Genomic DNA, 21,376 nt, shown 5'->3' with positions numbered 1-21,376 from the left:
TTGTTGAAAACTTCTCAGGGTTTCCCTTCCCACTACTTCAGTGAGAATAGTTTTTAATTTATTTTGCTTTGTTACAGACAAGGCATCTGCTAGGAAACCATCAAAACGTAAATGCTTTTCTGATATGACGTAGAAGGTTGACTTCCACATCCCAACTTCCCTCGTAACTGCAGAGAGGCAGAAAAATTCATGTGAATCATTGTGTTAACTTTTAATTCCACAGCATAACCGTGATATTTCTTGAATATCAATACACAACTTTGTGTGGTGTCAATTTCACCCACTATATTTTCAAACTAAAGCACAAGCCAATACAGAACTCATGTGAGCTCTGCCCTGTGAAACCAGGAAGGGATGGATATAGTGCTGAGGTTTACGTTTAATGTTGCTCATCTTCATTTTCTTATTGCAAGATTTTGCTGCAATCATCTTTCTACTCTGACATTAGCTTTATTGGCCTTTTTGTATCCATAAATTTTCAGCATCTTCCTTTTCTAATTATTCTTAACCAATAACTTCCTCATACTAAAACTAAAATTTTACCAGTTAACAAATAGTTTCAGGGAAAAAAATACTCAGTACTTAGAGAAAATTGATTTGGGGAAAGACTCCCTTCATCCTCTCCTTCAGAACCCTTCCCTGTTGCTCAGGATATGTTAGCTCTCTCTATTATAGACTCTTACTGCACCTGAAACCTCTTACTCCTAGCATTTTTCAATATTTACAATTAAACTTTTGATGTAGTCCTCTGTTTGAACTCTGTCTCTCCAAGAAAATTGTGAGCACCCATTAATGCTGTGAAAATGCCCCTCTAATCCACTGTAAATCCAGCCAGCAGCACTGAGAAACTACTTGATAAACATTTCCTGAATGAATTAAAATCATGTGACATATAAATAAGTCTAGTTGTACAGAGAATTTTACAACCTGATCTGAATGGTATTAGTCTCAAAGATATGTGTCATATTGCACTTGTATGAGATATTCTGAGCATCATTTGCAAAAGAAGATGTAGAAAGGTAAAGAGAGCAATTAACGTCTAAAGGTTAATGCCTACTTCTTTTCCTATCCCAATTCCATCAGCCACATGTGTCCTACAATTCTATCAAGTTTATGTTCACAATCATACCTTGTTGATGCAAAACCCCAGTTTCTGACTTCTACATAGATATCATGTTTTCCAGGAGGCAACTTGGGCAAAAGGCATCTAATATCTGTGAAGTTCCAGTGAAGAAGCTGGCAGGTTTTTCCTCCAACATATACCACCATGTTTTGTGTCAGTTCATTTCCAAAATTATAGCCATTAATTGTTAAATTAACTTCTCCTAGTATTTTAAATTTAAAAAATGATGCAAAAAGTTCAACTTGTTATCAAGTGTGAAATTTGCATATTAAATAAATCAGTTCATCTCTCATCTTTCATTGGATTTGGGAAAGCCTAACACTTTCAGAGGCACAAGGAAAAACAACAAAAGAGTTGGTAACAGCCACAAAGGTATGAAATGTATGTTCAATTGCTCAAAAGTAAAAAGAGATGGCAAAGTCCTTTTCTAAAAAAATTACTGTTTCTTTCCTCATTGCACATATTCAATGTAAAATAATAACTAGATTATGGTAAAACATACACACATAAAACTATAACTGGTTTCACTTTAGGAAACAAAACTGCAGAAGAAACTATGCTTCAAAAGCCTTTTCAGAAATGTTTTCTATACATATGTCAAATGGCTGATCTTATTGAAGAATTTCTTACCTAATATTGTTCGTACTTTTGGACTAAAATCAGTTATAATTGGTGTCTGTAAACAATTATAACTAAAAGCATCCCTTGCTGTGGCTTGAAATCCATTGGTAGTAACTGAAATATCAACTGTACCCTCAGTTTTCTAAAATAAGAGGAAAAAATTAGAAAATATTAATTGTTGAGATACAGAAATGCAAGGGTGGAAAAGAAATAGAATTATTCAGGATAAACTTCCGAAGATGTTTTATTTCAAAGTCATGAATCAGATTCAGTTTTCATATATTTAGAAAGTTGTGGTGTCAAATATAGGTTACATGCTTGAGTTCTCAAAATAAAGTTACATGACATAGCAGTTTTATGATCAATTTAAATGCATCCATATTATTGGATTTCTGATGGCTTCACAATATTGTTGAGATATTCTGAACAAGTGATTCTCTGATAAAGCATAAGATACTGAAGTTTGACTTTTTGCTTTTAAAATAGACAAGTATCGTTCTTATTTCTCTTCTCTGACAAATCACATTATTATATCTTTTGAAGGTCTCTTTCCAGAATCCAAGACTAAGCACTTACACCCCCTAAGAAAACTATCTGATGCTTCTGCAGATATAGCATCTATGCATTTCCCAAGTAGGAAAAGCATTTCTTCACATCTAGTATTTATTTAATGCACATTCAGTGTTTAACTGAATGGCATAATGTAAACAAAGTAAGTTTTAGCTTACCATATCCCCTCAATTCTCATCTCCATCATTCAGTCAAAAAAAAAAAAAGATTAATTTTTTTCCTGCAGTTTGCAAATACATAATATCCTCATTTATTCTGCTATATATTTTTAAAATAGTGACTGGATTCATTATGCTTTGACATATAATAAGGGAACTGAAGTCTTAATTTAAATTTTAAAAGTATGTTTTAAAAATAAAGAATAATAATTGGTTCTAAGATGCAACATTCCATGGAGAACTTCAGTTTTTGTGTGAAACTGAAAATTTAACACATTTAAACTGAAACTTTAACACATTTCAAAATGTATTCCTATTTGAAAACCATTAATTTTTAGATTTAGTTTCCTGAAATTTTTTGAGTACTCATTTATTTTTTCAGCCTCCGATTTACATGGTAACTCTTATTCATCCTCAACTTCCGATGGGACATCAACTTTCCTGTGAAACTGTTTTTGACACCCTCTCTCCACTGTGTTTTATGTTTACTTTGTAACTTCTTCTATTAATTCAAATGAAATGCATTAATATTAGCTTATGTGTCTCTTTTCTTCATGATTTTAAGTATCTTCAATGTGGAGATAATATTTTGTCTTTGAATCTTAGCAGAAAGATGTGGAAGGAAGAAATTTTAAAGAGCATCATAGAAACCCTGCAGTTCCTAAGTAAATACACAACTTGTCCCCCCTTGCTGCCCCCCCTCCACTGAGATGGTTCCTAATTTATAAGATTTCAGACTTAGGAGGAAAAATGACTGAAATCAGAGGCCTTACTTTTGGTGTCCTGCAGGTTATCCTATTCAAATCCCCTTCAATCACATTGCAGGTTTCATTTCCAACTAATACCTTTGAATTTTCATTAAAGCCAAATCCAGATAGAGTCAGTAGCGTACCACCTTCATAAGGAAAGCAAAAAACAACAATAAAAACCAGTTCGACTATAACAAAAAGATATGTTAGTAACAGCTAACTCATCTTTTGAGAATTGTCTAATTATCCAAGAGACGGACTGGCAAATAGATCAAGGATCAGACTTGAGATGAGTACAATCACCACCACACACCTGAGCCTGGGCGCTGATGCTTAGAACCATAAAGGAGCTGGCCTAAGTGATTTAATGAAATAACATAGATTTGCAACACACATGTGCTTTGGGGCACTGGTAGCAGCATCTGCTATTTTTACAGTGCCTTCATCCTATGAAAAATTATGCTGCTTCTATCCACTCAACCATTCTGTGGATGGAAGAGTACAGTGAATTAAGACTCTCATCAAGTCTCAAATTTTAATATCTCTAAGTAAAAGGAAAACTAAATTTTAAAAATAAGCAATGAAATAAAGTAAAATAAAACTACCAAAAAGATCAAAACCAAAGCACAAAAACCTAAACCATGCCTAATAGAAAAACAAACATATAAAGGAAATGAAGCAGGACAGGAAAAATGTGTTATGTTCTTTCTATCCTCTGTGTTAGCCCTCCTTTCCCCAGTTTGTTCCCAGAACTTTTTCTGGGTCAAGTAGCTCCATTGAGACTGTGGTTACAAATGAAGCAGCTGGTAAGCAGAATAATAACTAATAAATCTTATCTTGACATAATTGATGCGCTTGTTATAGAAACATGTAATAATTGATGATATTAATTCAATAACTTAAGATGTAAGTATAAGCAGCACTCCAACTTATACTTTGTAAGAAACAAAAGAATTAGTCAATCATTTAATCTCTGTGCCTTCTCAAAGGAGACTCTCCTTTGTTCTATAGGAGGAAGCTTTGGGCTCCTCCCCCTCACCCTGTAATACAAACAGCACAGGGAAGGGATGGAAATGTGCAATTTTCTCTCTGTTTAAACTATTAACCATTACCTGCTATGCTTCCAGAATCAGGCCAGATATGCGAGATCTGACTCTGATAAACAAAGTAGAACTCTTCGCCCCCTACATTCTGTGCTAGTCCAACATCAACTATGGACACCGCAACTGGGGCATGTCCAGCACTTCCATTCAGAATCTGGCACTTAATCTCCTTTTCTTGTGGAAAAAAAAAAAGATGAAGAAAATGGTAAATCAAATGGTTTTATGATAAATGTTATACTTGTAAATACTAACATTGGCCTTCATTTTTAGATCCAAGAAATATATCCAAAGAAAATGAAGCATATATTAATGGGTGGGGAAATCTTGGGAGGAACAATCCTTACAAACTACTCAAGGCTATGAATCAGACACTCCTAGAAAACAGGTAAACTGGTAATGAAAGCAAATCTGCTTCTGATGCTGCTGTAACCCAAACAGGCAACTGTCATAACATTTTTAAAAACCAGTTTATAAACTCATTTATATTAATAATTCTGAAATTTTTGGTCTAATACATTATTTCCAAAATTGTGCAAAATACTAGGTTTTATCAAGAAAGATGATCAAAAACTAAATGAAAGCCAGGCACAATGGCTCACATCATTAATCCCAGCCCTTTGGGAGGTCGAGGTGGGTGGATCACCTGGAAGTTCAAGACCAGCCTGGCCAACATGGCAAAACCCTGTCTCTACTAAAAGTACAAAAAATAGCCAGGCGTTGAGGCAGGCACCTATAATCCCAGCTACTTGGGAGGCTAAGGCAGGAGAACCACTTGAAACTGGGAAGTGGAGGTTGCAGTGAGCTGAGGTCACGCCACTGTACTCCAGCCTAAGTGACAGAGTGAGATTCCATATCAAAAAACAAACAAACAAACAAACACAACTTAAATGAAAACATTTCCTTACTTTCTTTAGAACACTGATAGTACAGCTGTCGTATTGACTATTAGAGGTTAACAATGCATAAAAGATCTAAATTAAAAACAACAGGAAGGATTTGGTAAATGAATTTACTTACATCATTTCAATTGATTTTTAAGTTAAGAAAAATCTTCTGGAATTATGAAAGACAACTTTTAGGGAAATAAATAACTATGGCCTTCACTATTTCAAGAGGTAAAAAAAAATGTGAATGATGTTTAAATTCTACGTTAATGGAGAAAGGTTCTGTGGAACTAGAAGTCAGGAGATGACTACATATTCTTCCTGCATAGTATTGTCAAAACATGGGCAGATAGGACCATGGAACACTAGAGAAGGATTTCATACATTTTTGTGTCCCAAAGACACCAATGCAAGAAAGATTTCATGTAACCTCCAAGTGCAGGGGAAAAACAGGAAACAATTTAACTGTTTATAGGATAGACACTGTTCGACGGTGAAATAGTCTGTGGTCATAATCAAAGATTTAAAAGATAAGGCATTATAGACACCAGGTTGTCAATTTCGTGATCTTATAAGGATCATTATAATCGTGATGCTGGATCATGATACTTGTACATAATCAAGATAATTGTAACACTGCTCTTTGATTCCACTTTATTTTAGAGAAGAACAATTAGACTTAATAGTTTTTAAAAGGACCTACCATCCACAGAAAGCAAATAGCAACCTACTGGTCCAACTGAGACTGTTACGGCTGAACTAGGAGAAAATCCAGAACCCACTATGGTTAGAATTGTGCCTTCTTCATAGGACCCTAAAAATGATCAATTTAAATAACAATATTAAAGTTAGAAAAATAAAATCTGATATTATGAAATCAGATATTTTTCAGAGAAAAATAAGCCTATCTTCAAAAGATATAAACAATAAGTCTAATAGGCAAGCAGGGAGAAAGATCCACATTTATTTGTCAATGGTATTTTATTTCCATTGAATTACTCTACATCTGTTTATATGTTGAATCTATGCATTGACAAGAGACTAGTGGAAAGAATTATCTGACTGAAAGTATGATATAAGATAAGGAAACAAATTATTCTTATAACAAAAAAATTAAATAGACATCTCTATATGGTAACTTAGTATGTGATAGACTTGCCATTGCAAATTCATGAGGAAAGGATATACCACACAATTAGTGGTCTGGACATTGCCCATTTGAAAAGAAAACAATTCCTCTATTTAGGATGATGTACACCCTAAAGTGCCTAGGACACTTTAGGATGTAAAATAATATTTACATTCTAATATTTGTAAGCTTATAAAACTGGTGAAGAGTGTTGTGTGTGTGTGTGTATTATATAAAAAAGGTATTTAAAATGTCATGGAAAAATACACATACAATAATTAATTACTGTGATTGTCCCTTGAAAGTTACGTAGGGGACTAGGTCTAGGAATGATACTTAAAGAGAATTTTAGCTGTTCCTATAATATTTCTTTCTTAAATTGATGATTAGAAGTAAATATGACAAAATGTTAACAGCTGCTAATTTTCAGTGAAGAGTATATGTATTTTTACAGTTTTCTTTATGCTTACATTTTCACAATTTTAAAGATGATCAAAATGTGGCAAAAGGCAATTCAGATTATGTTGAGTAAGAAATAATTTTTCAGAAAGTGCATGTAAACATGGGAAATCATTACAAAATGCAAGAATGGATATAAACATAAGCATACCAAAAGACTATAACCAAATTAAAGTTCATCAAATCCTTATTCTTAAGAGTATTAACCCCATGTAACATGAATTATCCCAAATCATCACTGTTCTAAAAAGTCTGAAGAATATATTCTTTCAACACAAAAATGCAATATTTTTAAAATTTTAATGATTTTTTTGGGTAGTACCAATATAAAATTAGCTGATGAATTTTCCTACCATCCATCAAGACTAAACATGTAATTATAGCATCTGAATGTATTGTTCTGATTGAAAAAAAGCCATCCCTTACTATCCTTATTCCTGTTTTATTTCAATTATTTGTTGCTCAGACACAAAGCATAACCATATTTTTGAAGCAATAACACACTATGAAGAAATGGTATAATGTGTTCCTTAGATTGGGTTCCTGGCAATAATTTTTATATCTCTTATTCTCAAATCTAGGACATGATTATTTTATTTTATTAAACAGCAGACGTCTTGTTACTAGCCTCTTAATACTAACTCTCCTAGAGGAAGTGGTCTCATATAATACAAAGACTCCACTTAATACCCTAGCTAGTAGAATTGAACAAAAGTGCCTTAATATCCAAGTAAAATTTTAGAGACTGATGCTAACGGATAAAACTAGAGAAGTTTAGTATTAGTGAATCCTCTACTCCAAAGGCAAGATTTCAACTTCAAAGGAAATATTTTTTTTTCAAAAATGAATAATTAGTGCCCTTTCCATAGCTTTTTTCTCTGATGGGTTTTTAATTTTCACAATGTAGAACTGTTTGCTTGCTTTAGCTGGTGACACTAGTACACACATAGTTTTAAAAGTCATTAACAGGGTTTCCATTTTGCTAGTTATCTTTCACACCGTAGCATAGGTTAAATATCAGAAAGTTACCTTGAGAAGGGCTTGTACCCAAGACTAGGGGAGTAATGGCAGAATCCCATGTAAATCCACAGTCACCTGAACATTTAGCTGGAATTCCATTGACATAGACTTCAACCTTCAAATAAAGAAACAAGGAGCTAGAGAACAGGGGCAAACAGGCAGCAGTAGAATATTAATAGGATTTAACAAAAGTGATGGAATTTTGTTGGTTTGCTTGTTTACTGAAATTAGTCTGTATTTTTTCTACTTTGATATTTCTTTCATTCTTGCCCTTGGGAAAGTCACCTAATTTCTTTACACTGTAATTTCTTCATTTTTACAGAGCTGCTGTAAAGATTAAATGAAAGACTATATTTTCAATTTCTGGCAGAGTTGAGCTAAAAAATCTATTCATAAGGAAGATAATTTTCCCAAAAGTCATAACATAGTATCAAGTTGATCAATGTTAAGACAAACGTTCACATGAAATACAGAAGTCAATCCTCCTGTTTTACCAGGTCTTTAACATATTACAAACTACTTATACTATTAAAATTACATTAAGCATCATGAGAAAAGTTTCAAAAATACCTGTGGCTGTTGACTGGGTGTACGAAGCAGGTCTCCAAGTATGTGTTGTCTGAATAAGCCACCTTCCTTTATCCTTGTAACTGTCATATTAGCCTTTTCTCCAATAATGTTGGAATCATTAATCTATTTTTACACACAATTATTTTACTAGAAAGGTTATAACAAATATGGCCACACTAGTTTTTCATTTTAAATTTCAGCGTGGGTGAAGGTGAATAAAAGTCAAGGATGTAAAATAAAATTCAAAACCATTGTAGTCAGTTTAAAAAAAAAAAAAGAAGCCTCTTCAAAAATGAACATAACCTATCCAAGAAAAAAACATTGACCATTGCAATATCATACATTGCATCAATTACAACTTGAATTAAAACTAAAATTAACTTGAATTAATTAAAAAAATAAATCTAAACAAAATGAATCTACTAAATTTGATTTTCTCAAAATGTCCTATGCTTTTTCTGAATATAACTGATAAATAATTGTTAAATAATTGAAAAATTGAGTTCTCTTTCTATCTGAGGGTCAACTTTTCCTTGTATCATTTTTCACTTTTACTCTGGTTTTTCACCTAAGTTTGGAATTATATGTTCTTCCAATGGTAAAAATAAAACCAGGTCAAATCAATATATACAATTTGTTCTTTACAAAATTCTTCTGCACATATGACAACCTTCTGATGCATTCAGGAGCTAACAAAGAGACAGGAGTCTCCATGCTGGCCCATGTGTGAGCCAAATGATATTGAACAGAAATAATGATTAAGCAGAGGAGACTGATTAGAAAAGGTGGAAGACAGTAGATGACAGACACGAGCAGAGACACCAAGGGAGGCCAGTCACTGGAGCTATCTTGATTGTGGAATTTTCTAATTCAGTTCCCAGCCATGTGTTTTTCTAAAATAACCCCCACATCCTTTTGACAGTTACTATTTTGCACATACATACAGACTTATGTTCTATGTTTACATACTTGTTTTTGCCCCCACTTCCTTATCTTCTCCACTTTCTCTCCTTCCCCAAATGGTTTCATGAGTAGAGTTCTGAATTTTTTTTTTTCCACCTTATGTGACGAATTTCTTTCCAGGTGAATATATGTGGGTCTACACATGGCTGCATAGTGTTCAATGTGAAAGTTACATCATATAAACAATCCTTCTGCTATTTATGGGGATTTAGATTTCTAGGTTTTTACTCTTACAAATAATGCTGCAGTGACTACCTTTGTGCCTATATCATTTCACATTTATCTTATTATTTCAGTAGGTAAGAGTTATATAAATGATATTGCTGAATCATAAGGTATCTGCATTAAGATACTACTAAGTTATCTTCCCAAAAAGTTGTTCTAATTTTTGTTCTCAGCAACATTACATAGAAGAGACTTTCCTTGAACTCTCATCATTAGAAAGCATTATCTGTTTTTTCTGTTTTGTTTTGTTTTTTGTTTTTGTTTTTTTTGAGACAGAATTTTGCTCTTGTTGCCCAGGCTGGAGTGCAATGGCACAATCTTGGCTCACTGTAACTCTGCCTTCCAGGTTCAAGTGATTCTCCCACCTCAACCTCCAAAGTAGCTAGGATTACAGGCATGCACCCCTAGTCTAGTTAATTTTGTATTTTTAGTAGAGACAGGTTTTCACCATGTTGCTAGGCTGGTCTTAAACTCCTGACCTCAAGTGATCCACCCGCCTTGGCCTCCCAAAGTGCTAGGATTACAGGTGTGAGCCACTGCACCTGGCCAAAGCATCATCTTTTTAATATTTGACAATCTGAATCCCCAGATTCCTCTCCTTCACATACTCTGGGGCTGACTCCTTTCCCCCTTTCTCTTCCTCCCTCTACCTAAAGAAAGGTAATTAGATGACTGCCTAAGTTTTTACTCCCTTATGAACTTGAAAAGGTCATCTTTGTAACCACAAAAGCATCCAAGGCCCCAAAATACAGCTCTCGTGGTAGAACGATAGTGAGGCTGATTCTCTTTGGTACCCCCTTAGCATACATCTGGATTTAGTTCAATTTAGTTCTGAGACAGGCCCTGACTGTGCTCCACCTGCCCCTGTCAAGGGGATTCTAAGACACACATTCCTGGACTTTTTCTAAATGGGATAAGGAGGAAAGTACCAGCAACTATTCTCCATGAAAGAGAACACTGGTTCAACTTAATTTAGAAAAACCTTCTGCTTAATTTACTTTTAAAGAAATTTTAGTCTATAGTTTGCATTTTTAAAATATGCATAGCTTCCAGTTCTTTTTGGAATAAGGCAGGGCACAAATAAGCGAACAACATGTAGAAGAAAAGAGAAGCCAAGCCAAATGAGGGAACCTGTAGAAGATTCTGCTTTCCACAGGTGCTTCTCCACTTGATGTTCCACGTGTAGCCAGCACAGGTTCCCTCTCGTGTAACTGAGACTCTTCCCATTCCCTCCAGACTCTGTAGAGCAAACTGTAGATCTGCAGCTGACACATCGGCAGGGAGGCCTGCACTCACAGAGGGGTGGCAAACAGCAGGTGTCATAATTTACAAACCGGCCAGACACAGTGGCTCATGTCTGCAATCCTAGCACTTTGGGAGGCCGAGGCGGGAGCATCACCTGAGGTCAGGAGTTCATTAGAAATCAGCCTTGCCAACATCTAAAATACAAAAATTAGCTTGGTGTGGTGGTACACACCTGTAATCTCAGCTACTTGGGAGGCTGAGGCAAGAGAATCGCTTGAACCCAAAGGAAGTGAAGGTTGCAGTGTCCAAGATCATGCCACCACAATCCAGCCTTGGTGACAGTGAGGCTGCGTCTCAAAAAATAATAAAATGAAATAAATTCACAAACGAATTTCCTTTTTAAAGTACATGAACATCTTAGGTACAATGCTTGTACATATAGGATTTAAAAAGATCATGGGGAAATGTACTCTCCTACACGGGTTTGTGAGAAAGGATTAATTTTCTTAGTTACTATATTTTGCAAGAATCAATACTATTATCTTTAAAGTAAAATTAGAAATGCCTTTGTTCTCAAGATATCAGGGTATCTGGACACTCCCAAGTCTGGGTCTGTTTAGTAAACATTATTAATTTGTTCCCTGTTCCCTTAACCATAAACATCTAGAGGCTAGGAATACCTAACTTTCTGGGGATGCAGCCCAGCAAGTCCCAGCGTCATTTTCCTAGCCCTCACTCAAGATGGAATCACTTTGATTCGAATGCCTCTGACACAAGTACCTTATAAGAAAGTGCTCCTAATTTCTCCCTCCTATGCTATATAATATTGCTATAATTCTTTTCACTTGTTCATAAGCTCAATCGCCCAATATATTGTTTCTCTTATTCTTTTAAATACATTGTTATCTGTTAGATCAATTAAGAATAACAAAAATAAAATATGTTAAGTTCAAAAGAAAAAAGTACATGAAATGTGTTCTATGTATTATCACTTGTAAACTCTATGTCCCCCTCCAATGTAGTAAAAATAAAATTTGCATTCTACTATGCCAAGAATTTAGATATTTACTGGAAAAAAAATACAATTTTATCTATCAATTTCAAAATAATAATAAATAATTATTTTTAAAAATTATATGAGTAATGTACCTCAAACTGTGGCCTTGGATCAAATATTTTTAATATCAGTTCACAAATAACAAATATCCGTTGATGTTTTCACATCAATTCATTTTGATATTAAAAATAAAATAGTTTTAGTGTCAAAGAGTATATTGAGTGTTAAAATAATCTTTTAATATAAAAATACTTTCATTTTAAAAGTCTATTTTAATTAAATTAATCGACTTAATGTGTATGTCTTTGAAGATACTGATAACCTGTAAGTCATGAATATAAAAGAGAAACAAACATTTGGGAATATAACAGGTATAGTGGATAAAGCGGTGAAGAATACCTAAAAATGCCATTTGCCCTGAATAGCTTCATATTACTGACATACTCTCAAATGCATAAAATGTAAGAGAAGTACTACTAGAAAGGAATACAGCAAAATGTTTATTATGGTTGTCTAGATTAGCACTGTCCAACTGATAAATTGTGTGAACCACATATATAATTGTATGTTTTCTGGTGGCTATATTTTAGAAGGAAAACAAAACTAGGTAAGATATTTTAATAATAAATGGCATATAATCCCATATATTCAAATGTTATATTTTGACATGTGGCACTAGTCACATTTTAAGTGCTTAGTAGCCACATATGACTCATGGATGTCATACTGGACAGCACAGATTCAGATAATTAAATTATAGATACCTTTTAAAATCATATTCCAATTCTCAATTTTTGTAATATTTTAATAGTATTATTATTGTTTGTGGCTACCATAGTAAGTAATGAATGCTTATTTTTAAAAATGTAGATACTATAGAAAGTTTTGACTTATGAAAGTCATAATTTCAACTGACTTTAAAAGGTGGCTATAAAAATTGTTATAAATTTTGTAGACTTTTAAAAATAATATTTTTAAGCTAAAAGAATAAAAATAAATAGCTTTGGATAGGTGAATTTTTTCCTAATTTATTAAAAAGAAGAATTTGAAACAACATTATGATTGGCTATTAATTGACCCTAATATGGCATATATTAACATAGATGTATGTGTGACTTTAATATATCACATATTATTTATATATCAAATAAATAATATATTTGCATGTATGAATAAGTAGTAATTCTCAAGTAAAATAATATTTAATACTTTATAACATTATACATGTATGTATACACCAATATTTTAAACTTTTTTCATATACCTTTGAGAATACGTCCATAAGCTTGAATGTCAAAGCTTCCACCTAGAGGTGGAGATGCAGCTTGAATTCTTTGAATATGAATTTTTGACTCGCCTGGCCAATTATTTCCTCTGTAGACAATCTCATTCTCTGTCTCATGTGTGATTATCTAATTTCCAAAAATAAATATTGAGAAAATGATTAAACTTAACAATGGCTTACATGATTTCTATTTCATCATGGTACAATCCTGTGACATGACATAAATGAGCCTCATGTATCCAAGATTCTTCAGAACATTAAGGAGTGTCACATAAATCAACACAAGCCATACCTATATAACTGCAATAATGAGGCCAAAGTCAACTCAGTAATCTGTGTAGCAATCAACTGGAACTGCAGTAATACCTCATTAATTCAGAATACACCCTCCATCACTCAAGGAACAAATATTTATTGAGCAGGCACTCTGTTCAAGGTACAGTGCTAATCACTGCAGAGAGGCAAAGAAGCATGAGATGTGGTCTTGGCTATTTAAAAACTAAAACAATTTTTCAAAAACTGCTACATGGAGTCTTGAAAACTTAACCAACAATTTAAGAAAGTATATGATCAATACAGTGTCTGATCCAGGCTAAAAAAAATACTTCTTTAATGTTCATTGCTAATCAATTGACAGAAGCAGCACATGTTATAGAAATTCATAGACTGCCATCCTAATAATGAAAATTATATTCTCCTGTTTCTGATCCCTTGTAGTTATCTGTTACCACTATAAAATTTAAAATGATAAGACTTCTAGCCCTCAGAAATGAATAAACAGTGCCAAAAGACATAAGCAAGAATGTTCATAGCAGCTATATTCGTCATAGTCCCAAGCTGGAAATAATGCAAAAGTTGTTCAATAGAATGGATACATTATGGTATATTTACACTATGAAAAAATACACGGCAATGAAAAAGAATGAAACTACAGTATATGCAATGTGAATCTCACAAAATTGAATGAAAGAAGCTAGATCCAAGGAGTACACACTGTATGATTCTACTGATATGAAGTTTAAGAGCAATAAAAAATAATTAATGGTAGTGATGTCAAAATAGTGGTTATTGGAATAAGGAGTGAGTTCAAGAAAGGAGATAGGTTCAAGGAAGGTACTTGGGGAGCTAATGATTGTCTTGATCTGGGTAGTGATTACATGAGTATATCTACTTTGTAAAATGTTGAATTCAGCAAGTTTATAAGATACAAGATAAACACACAAAAATAAATTACATTTCAAATTTTAAAACACAAGACCATGTACAACTGCTCAAAGAAAATGAAACACATACATAAATCTCACAAAACATGTAATAGACCTGATCTGAAAATTGCAAAATTCTGATAAATGTAATGAACGAAGACCTAAATATGCTCATAAAGCACAGCACAAAGAAGATAAATAAATGGAGAGACATATTGTGTTCATAGTTTGGAAGACTCAATATAATAATGGTGTGAATTCTCTTCAAAACAGTCTATAGATTTAATGTAATTCTTGTCAAAATATCAGCAAGGTTTTTTTGTAGGCATAAGGAATCTTATTTTAATATTTATTTGGGAAGGCACAGGACCTAGAATAGCTAAAACAATGCACAAAAAATCTAAAGTGAGAAGAATCATTCTGCTCAATGTTAAGCCTAACTATACAGATGCAATAATCAAGAATGTGTGGTATTGGTGGAGGGACGGACCAATGGGAAGAATAGAAAACTCAGAAATATGCCCACACAAATATGATTTTTGACAAAGGTTCAAGTGTCATTAAATGGAAGAAAGATAGCCTTTCAATAAATGGTGCTGAAACAATTGGAGGCATAGGCAAACAAATGAACCTCAACCAAAAATCACATCTTATATAAAAATTAACTCAAAATAGATCCCAGCCTTAAATATAAAATGTAAATGTATAGGATTTTTAGAAAAAATGAAAAATCATCAGGACCTAGAGCTAAGTAAGTTCTTAGACTTGAAACCAAACACACCATTCATAAAAGAAAAAAATGATAAATTGGGTCTTATAAAATTTTTAAAACTTTGTTCTGTCAAAGAACTTAAGAAGATGAAAAGGCAAGGTACAGTCTCGGAGAAAATATTTGCAAACCACGTATCTGACAAAAGACTTTTACTAGACATTTCACAGTAGAAGATATGTAGGTGGCAAATAAGTTCATAAAAAGATGTTCAACAACATTAGCTATTAGGAAACATCAATTAAAAGGAAAACGAGCCATCGCTACACACCCTACCAGAATGCCTAAAATTAAAAATAGGGACATCACCAAACACTGGCAAGACTGTATAGAAACTGGATTGTACACTGCTGGTGGGAATCTAAAATGGTACAACCACTTTGGAAAAATTATGGTAGTTTCTTTAAAAACTATACATATTCTTACCATACAACCCGGTAATTCCACTGTTGGGAATTTAAGCCAGAAAAAATGGAAACTTACGTCATGCTAAAGCCTACAGATGAATGTTCATAGCAGTTTAATTCAAAATAGCTAAAACCAAGAAACAACTCAACTGTTCAACAGGTGAGTAAACAAACTGGTACATCCATAACATTAAATATACTTAGCAATCAAAATGAACAAATCGATCAATACAACTTAAATGAATCTCAAGGGAATTATACTGTGTGAAAAAAGCCAGTCTCCAAAAGCTATGTATTTGTATCATTATATAACATCTGATTCTATTTTTGTAGCATTATTGAAATGACAAAATTATTGAGAGAATGAGTTAGTGGTTGCCACATATAAGTGAGTGCAGGAGGAAGGGAAAGAGGCAGGTGACTGTGACAGCATGGCTACAAAAAGGTAGCACAAGAGATGCTCGTAATAGAACTGTTCTGGTCATGGTCAGATGAAGCTACACCTGTGATAAAATTGTACAAGAACCACACACACACACACACACACACACACACACACACACACTCCTGGAAAAATCTGAATAAGGTCAGTGAAAATGCATGAAGGATACAAAAATAGTTCTGTGTTATTTCTTACAACTGCATGTGAGTCTACAACTATTTCAAAGTGAAAGTTCTTAAAGCAATTTATTGATCTATGCATTTAACATATGTGCATTACATGTATTTGTCACTTGAATTTTTTTTAAAAGGTCACAAAAATCTAAGTCCCGTATTCTTGAATGTAACCTTTGATAAATAACTAAAGATAGAGGTTACAATTATCTATTAGTTTATTGAGGAATCTTGAAAAATGGGAGAATTTTGACACAGATGTTTTGAGAATACAAAGCCCTGTGTTAGTTATTACATTTTCTAATAGAGTTAAAAGACTGGAAAGCATTCGTGAAATGTTAATTTTTTTTTTTTTTTTTTTTTTTTTTTTTTTTTTTTTTTTGAGACGGAGTTTCGCTCTTGTTGCCCAGGCTGGAGTGCAATGGCGCGCTCTCGGCTCACCCCAACCTCCGCCGCCTGGGTTCAGGCAATTCTCCTGCCTCAGCCTCCTGAGTAGCTGGGATTACAGGCACGCGCCACCATGCCCAGCTAATTTTTTGTACTTTTAGTAGAGACGGGGTTTCACCATGTTGACCAGGATGGTCTCGATCTCTTGACCTCGTGATCCACCCGCCTCGGCCTCCCAAAGTGCTGGGATTACAGGCGTGAGCCACCGCGCCTGGCCGAAATGTTAATTTTTAAGAGATTAAAATATTGGCCCAGGGTGAGGTAAAGGCAATTTTTTGGAGTTTTTATAGTTTTTCAGTAATTTTAATCATAAAATTGTTTACTTTGCAAAAAGTTTTCTGTGAGGCTCTAATCTAATTACAATGATTAATGATTATTTAATCTTTAATCTTGAGCTTATTATACTTGTTTTTTGTTTGTGGCAGGAAATTAACTCATTGAATATTTTTATAGAAATTTAATTTTTAAATTTTTCATATTTATAATATTTAATACTAGTATTATCATAACTGTACAAAAAATTGTTTAGATCCTTTCAGAATTATGAAAAAACACTGCTTTCTTCCCTTGTATAAATTTTCAAAGAAGCAAAAATAAATGGTGTTTATAACAGAAACAATTTAAAAGCATAACAGAATCTCAACTTTTCTTTCAATAATTTCTGTTTAAGGATCTTTATTGGAAGAGTCCATAACTTTTTCTTTTAAGCCCACAGAAAAAACTCTGTATCTGTCTTGTTTTTTAAGGGTATTTCTCCCTGCTTTCCTTCCCATAGACATATTTCTTGAAGAATTTTTTTAACACTTAAAGCCAATTTAATGCTCCAAATCATATAATCTTGGTATAGTTAGTTATATTTTTCTATTAAAGATATTCTATCTGTATGTTGGCTATTTAAAAAAAAATAAAAAGAAAATTCACTACATCCAAATTAGTGCAAAATTCTAGGCTTACCTGCCCAAAACTCACAGCCATCATGGGTATATTGTAACTGCAATTATATGAAGTCATGGTAACAAAATATTGGTGTGTCATGGTTGGTCCATTTATTTTGGTCCAATTCACCTGAAAGTGCTCTAAAAATATTCCTTTATTTGCTAATGCAGGAAGTCTTCTCTTGGGCATTTCTAAAGAATATAAATAAACAAAAATATTAGGTTGGTGTAAAAGTAATTTAGAAGTCAACCTAATAGATGGGAGATAAAATTGCATTGCTTCTGTTGCTAAAAAGAAAATCATCAAATAATATCAACATTGCCATGGAATAAAATATTTAAAATCAAGTATTAGAAAGAAGACCTGAAGGCAAGTGGTCTGCGAAACTTGCTAAACTTTCACTTTTATATGAAAAAGCTTTATGTCTTTTGAAATATAAACCCTATCAAGTAAAAACCAAATATTTAAAAGACACCAATCCCTGGGCTTCCTCTAGCCTTCTGTGGGCCAGTTAGCTCTGTTCTGTTCGAGGTCCCCGAAATGTGTTCGAGGTCCCCGAAATGTGGTGCACACTAGGATGTGTGCTTCATGAGGGCAGGACAAAGATTGGCTTCTTCATTGCTCTTTCCTTAGTACGTGACACAATGCCTGACACACAGTAGGTGCTAAGTGAATATTGTTTAATGAATGACAACATTTATCCCAGCACAATCCATCTATCTATGTGTTTCACCAATTATAATGTAGGTCTGGTGACAGCAGATTCAAAAGGAGTGACAATAAAGTAGTAACATTTATATTTTTTGTTATACTTTAAGTTCTGGGGTACATGTGCAGAACGTGCAGGTTTGTTTCATAGGTATACACGTGCCATGGTGGTTTGCTGCATCCATCACCCTGTAATCTACATTAGGTATTTCTCCTAATGCTATTCCTCCCCTAGGCCCCACCCCCCAACAGATCCTGATGTGTGATGTTCCCCTCCCTGTGTCCCTGTGTTCTCGCTGTTCAACGCCCACTAAGTGAGAACATGAAGTGTTTGGTTTTCTGTTCTTGTGTCAGAAAAAATAACTCACTACCTTGCACTTGAAAGCAGTTCCAAAGAAAAGGATTCTAACGTTGCTCTCAAAAATGGGAAAAGCCACTTTTAAGGTGTCTATTTGGAGTTAGGATTGTAGAGTTTAATTTTTATTATTATTACATCTTTTTTTAAAAGATGGTAGAGTTTAATTTTTATTATTATATCTCATAAACGTCATGTATATTAACATGACTAGAAACACAATACTAACACTACTGAAATGAAGATTTCATTTGTTGTATTATTTATTATCACTCTCAAGTCTATGAAAAGTTTCAAGTCAATCTTAGTAGACAGATGTCACTGTCAATAGTTGCATTTTGGGAATAGATCTCTCATGGTAGTTGGTTTCTCAAAAATAAAACAAAGCAAAATGAAAACGTTTGCCATAGTATATTGATCCATAAACAAAATCCTGGACTATGAAGCAAATTCATGACATTGTAAGAAAGTTTACATTAAGGATTCATTTATCCTTAGAATAATCACCTTGCCCTATTCATTAAAAAATAAAATTATATTATTGAGATAAAAAATGACATTAATATTTAGAGATTAATGTTTCTACCCATACTACAGAATATAAAAATAATTTTCATGGTAAGATTTTACCATATTTAGATTACAGTAGAGATAAAATGATACAACATACCATCCAATGTTGAGATTGTAGATGTGTGTCCAATGTACACTACATCCACATAGAAGGACTGTGATTCTGATGCTTTCTGTAAACTAATCCTTTGAAGAGAAATATTTGTCCCAGTGTATTTTGTTCTTATGAGATCCAGAAGGTCTATGCAAGTGTAAGTCCAGCTGAAATACAGTTGATTAATTTTTTGTATAGATCAGTGATAATGTTTAAGCAAATATACTTTTAAAAGCATTACAATTTTATAGAGAAAAATATTTTTTTCCCACAAGACCACAAGGGAGCTTTATTAGCACCAAAAAGCGGCCATAACAAGGCACAGCAGGCAGAAACTTGGCAGTAAAAGATTTAGCATTGTATACAAATTAGACTTTCTTTTATTCGAAGCCTTGGCAGGAGCCACAGGAATGTAAAATAACATTGTATAACAACAAGTAAGGACACTAAGAAGCACACGCATTGGTGTAGAGCACATTATCAAAACAAGACCCAAGAATGAAGTCATCAATTTTAGTGAACAATACTAGGCATAGAACAGTAAATTCAGTCCACTGCTAAGAAGCAAAACGAGCTTGATAACACTTCCAGGAAAGTTCCCTGGAGTAGAATTGTCCATTGTTCTAAGTGCTAGAAGGGTATTATTTGTAGATATAAATGGTTGCATGATACCTTTTAAATGTATAACTTAGATTAAGATTTTCTATTAAATATTAACTGTATTTGAATCCCATAAATTACAGTTAAGCATTAAAGCTATGAGTTTGTAACAGATATAAATACTGCCATCCAAATAATTAAGTATAGTTTAACAATAATCTTTCATCAGCTACCACGGTAGTTATTAACTGACTAGTTTGTTTGGGCACCTTATCGTCTCATTTTCTTCATGGTTCATAAACTCATCATGGGATCCACCACTCATTCATTAAAGACTAGACTACACATATCAGTTTCAGAAAATTGTATGCAAACGTCATTAAGCTAAAGTGCACTTTAAATTTTAAAAAGTACTTAGGGCCTCAATGTAGAATTGTACAATGAATTACACAATTCTAAAATTTTAAAAACCACAACTTAGAAAATTTGGCATGTTGAACAGGACCCTTTATAAGGGAAAAGGAGACTGCAAATGAGAGCAAAACTGAACTGCACACTGTGCCTTTGTGATGAGATAATTCCATTTTTTGAAAAGAAAGGCAGGCTGTTTTAAGATTTTTAAACTTGATTTACAACTATAAACCACGTTTTGGAAAGTTGTAGAACCATTTTGGGGGGTGGGAAATGGCACTTTTAACACTAACACTGTACTGAAAACAACAAATACTAATACTTCTACTTCATCTAGGTGGACTGTCTGACCTATATTAAAGGAGATCTAGAAATACCTGTTAGAAGCAGATAAATTTATTTTGTCTTGACTGGTAATCGTTTTATCAAGGGAACCCTGTTATTTTTAACAATCATGACATTCTTGCTTAAAGGTCTTGTAACATTAAAGGTAAAGAAAATCCATGAATATTATCAAATGTAATGCATCTTAAAATTACTGCACAGCAGATAAATTTTTTAATTTTTTAAAAAAAATTAGTTTTCTTTTTTGTGGGTACATAGTAGGTATATGTATTTGTGGGGTATATGAGATGTTTTGATACAGCCATGCAATGCATAATAATCACATCATGTAAAATGGGATATCTATCCCCTCAAGCCTTTATTCTTTGTGTTATAAACAATCAAATTATACTTTTAGTTATTTTTAAATGTACTATTAAGTTATTATAGACTTTAGCCACCCTGTTGTGCTATCAAATACTAGGTCTTACTCATTCTTTCTAGCTATTTTTTGTACCCATTTATGATCCCCATCGCCCTTCAGCCATCCCAAATTATAGGCTAATAAGAGAGGCCTATTTAATAATATGGTAAGTGATGACTTGACTGATGAAGAATGACGATCCATAAATGTTTCAAAATTCTGTAGCAGTGGAGGAGGGCATAATGTAAGGGTGATGGGCCTCAAAAGTAAAATTGTGATTTCACTGTTCAATTCAAAGACTCCTTCTTGTTGTAGCAAAATGTACCTTCAGATGTCCCTTCAAGAAG

At 33.4% G+C, this 21,376-nt stretch overlaps 1 protein-coding gene across 1 annotated transcript in view; it reads right to left on the bottom strand.

Annotated features, from left to right (window-relative positions):
• Positions 1-21,376, bottom strand: part of PKHD1L1 (PKHD1 like 1) — a 159,678-nt gene that overhangs the window by 87,739 nt on the left and 50,563 nt on the right. Inside the window, exons 22-32 of the mRNA XM_032252007.1 lie at positions 19,274-19,437; positions 17,559-17,731; positions 13,141-13,288; positions 10,706-10,860; positions 8,387-8,509; positions 7,826-7,931; positions 5,912-6,022; positions 4,334-4,498; positions 3,246-3,367; positions 1,754-1,886; positions 1,130-1,325 (exon numbers count right to left, since the gene is read on the bottom strand). Coding sequence (XP_032107898.1) covers positions 1,130-1,325; positions 1,754-1,886; positions 3,246-3,367; positions 4,334-4,498; positions 5,912-6,022; positions 7,826-7,931; positions 8,387-8,509; positions 10,706-10,860; positions 13,141-13,288; positions 17,559-17,731; positions 19,274-19,437 — 1,596 coding nt within the window. The remainder of the gene's footprint in view (positions 1-1,129; positions 1,326-1,753; positions 1,887-3,245; positions 3,368-4,333; positions 4,499-5,911; positions 6,023-7,825; positions 7,932-8,386; positions 8,510-10,705; positions 10,861-13,140; positions 13,289-17,558; positions 17,732-19,273; positions 19,438-21,376) is intronic.

The sequence above is a fragment of the Sapajus apella genome, unplaced genomic scaffold (assembly GCF_009761245.1).
Source record: "Sapajus apella isolate SASKATOON/1434 unplaced genomic scaffold, GSC_monkey_1.0 scaffold3, whole genome shotgun sequence".
NCBI classification, from domain to species: domain Eukaryota; kingdom Metazoa; phylum Chordata; class Mammalia; order Primates; family Cebidae; genus Sapajus; species Sapajus apella.
The sequence above is the reverse complement of the archived record's forward strand: the minus strand, read 5'-3'. Positions and strand labels throughout refer to the sequence as shown.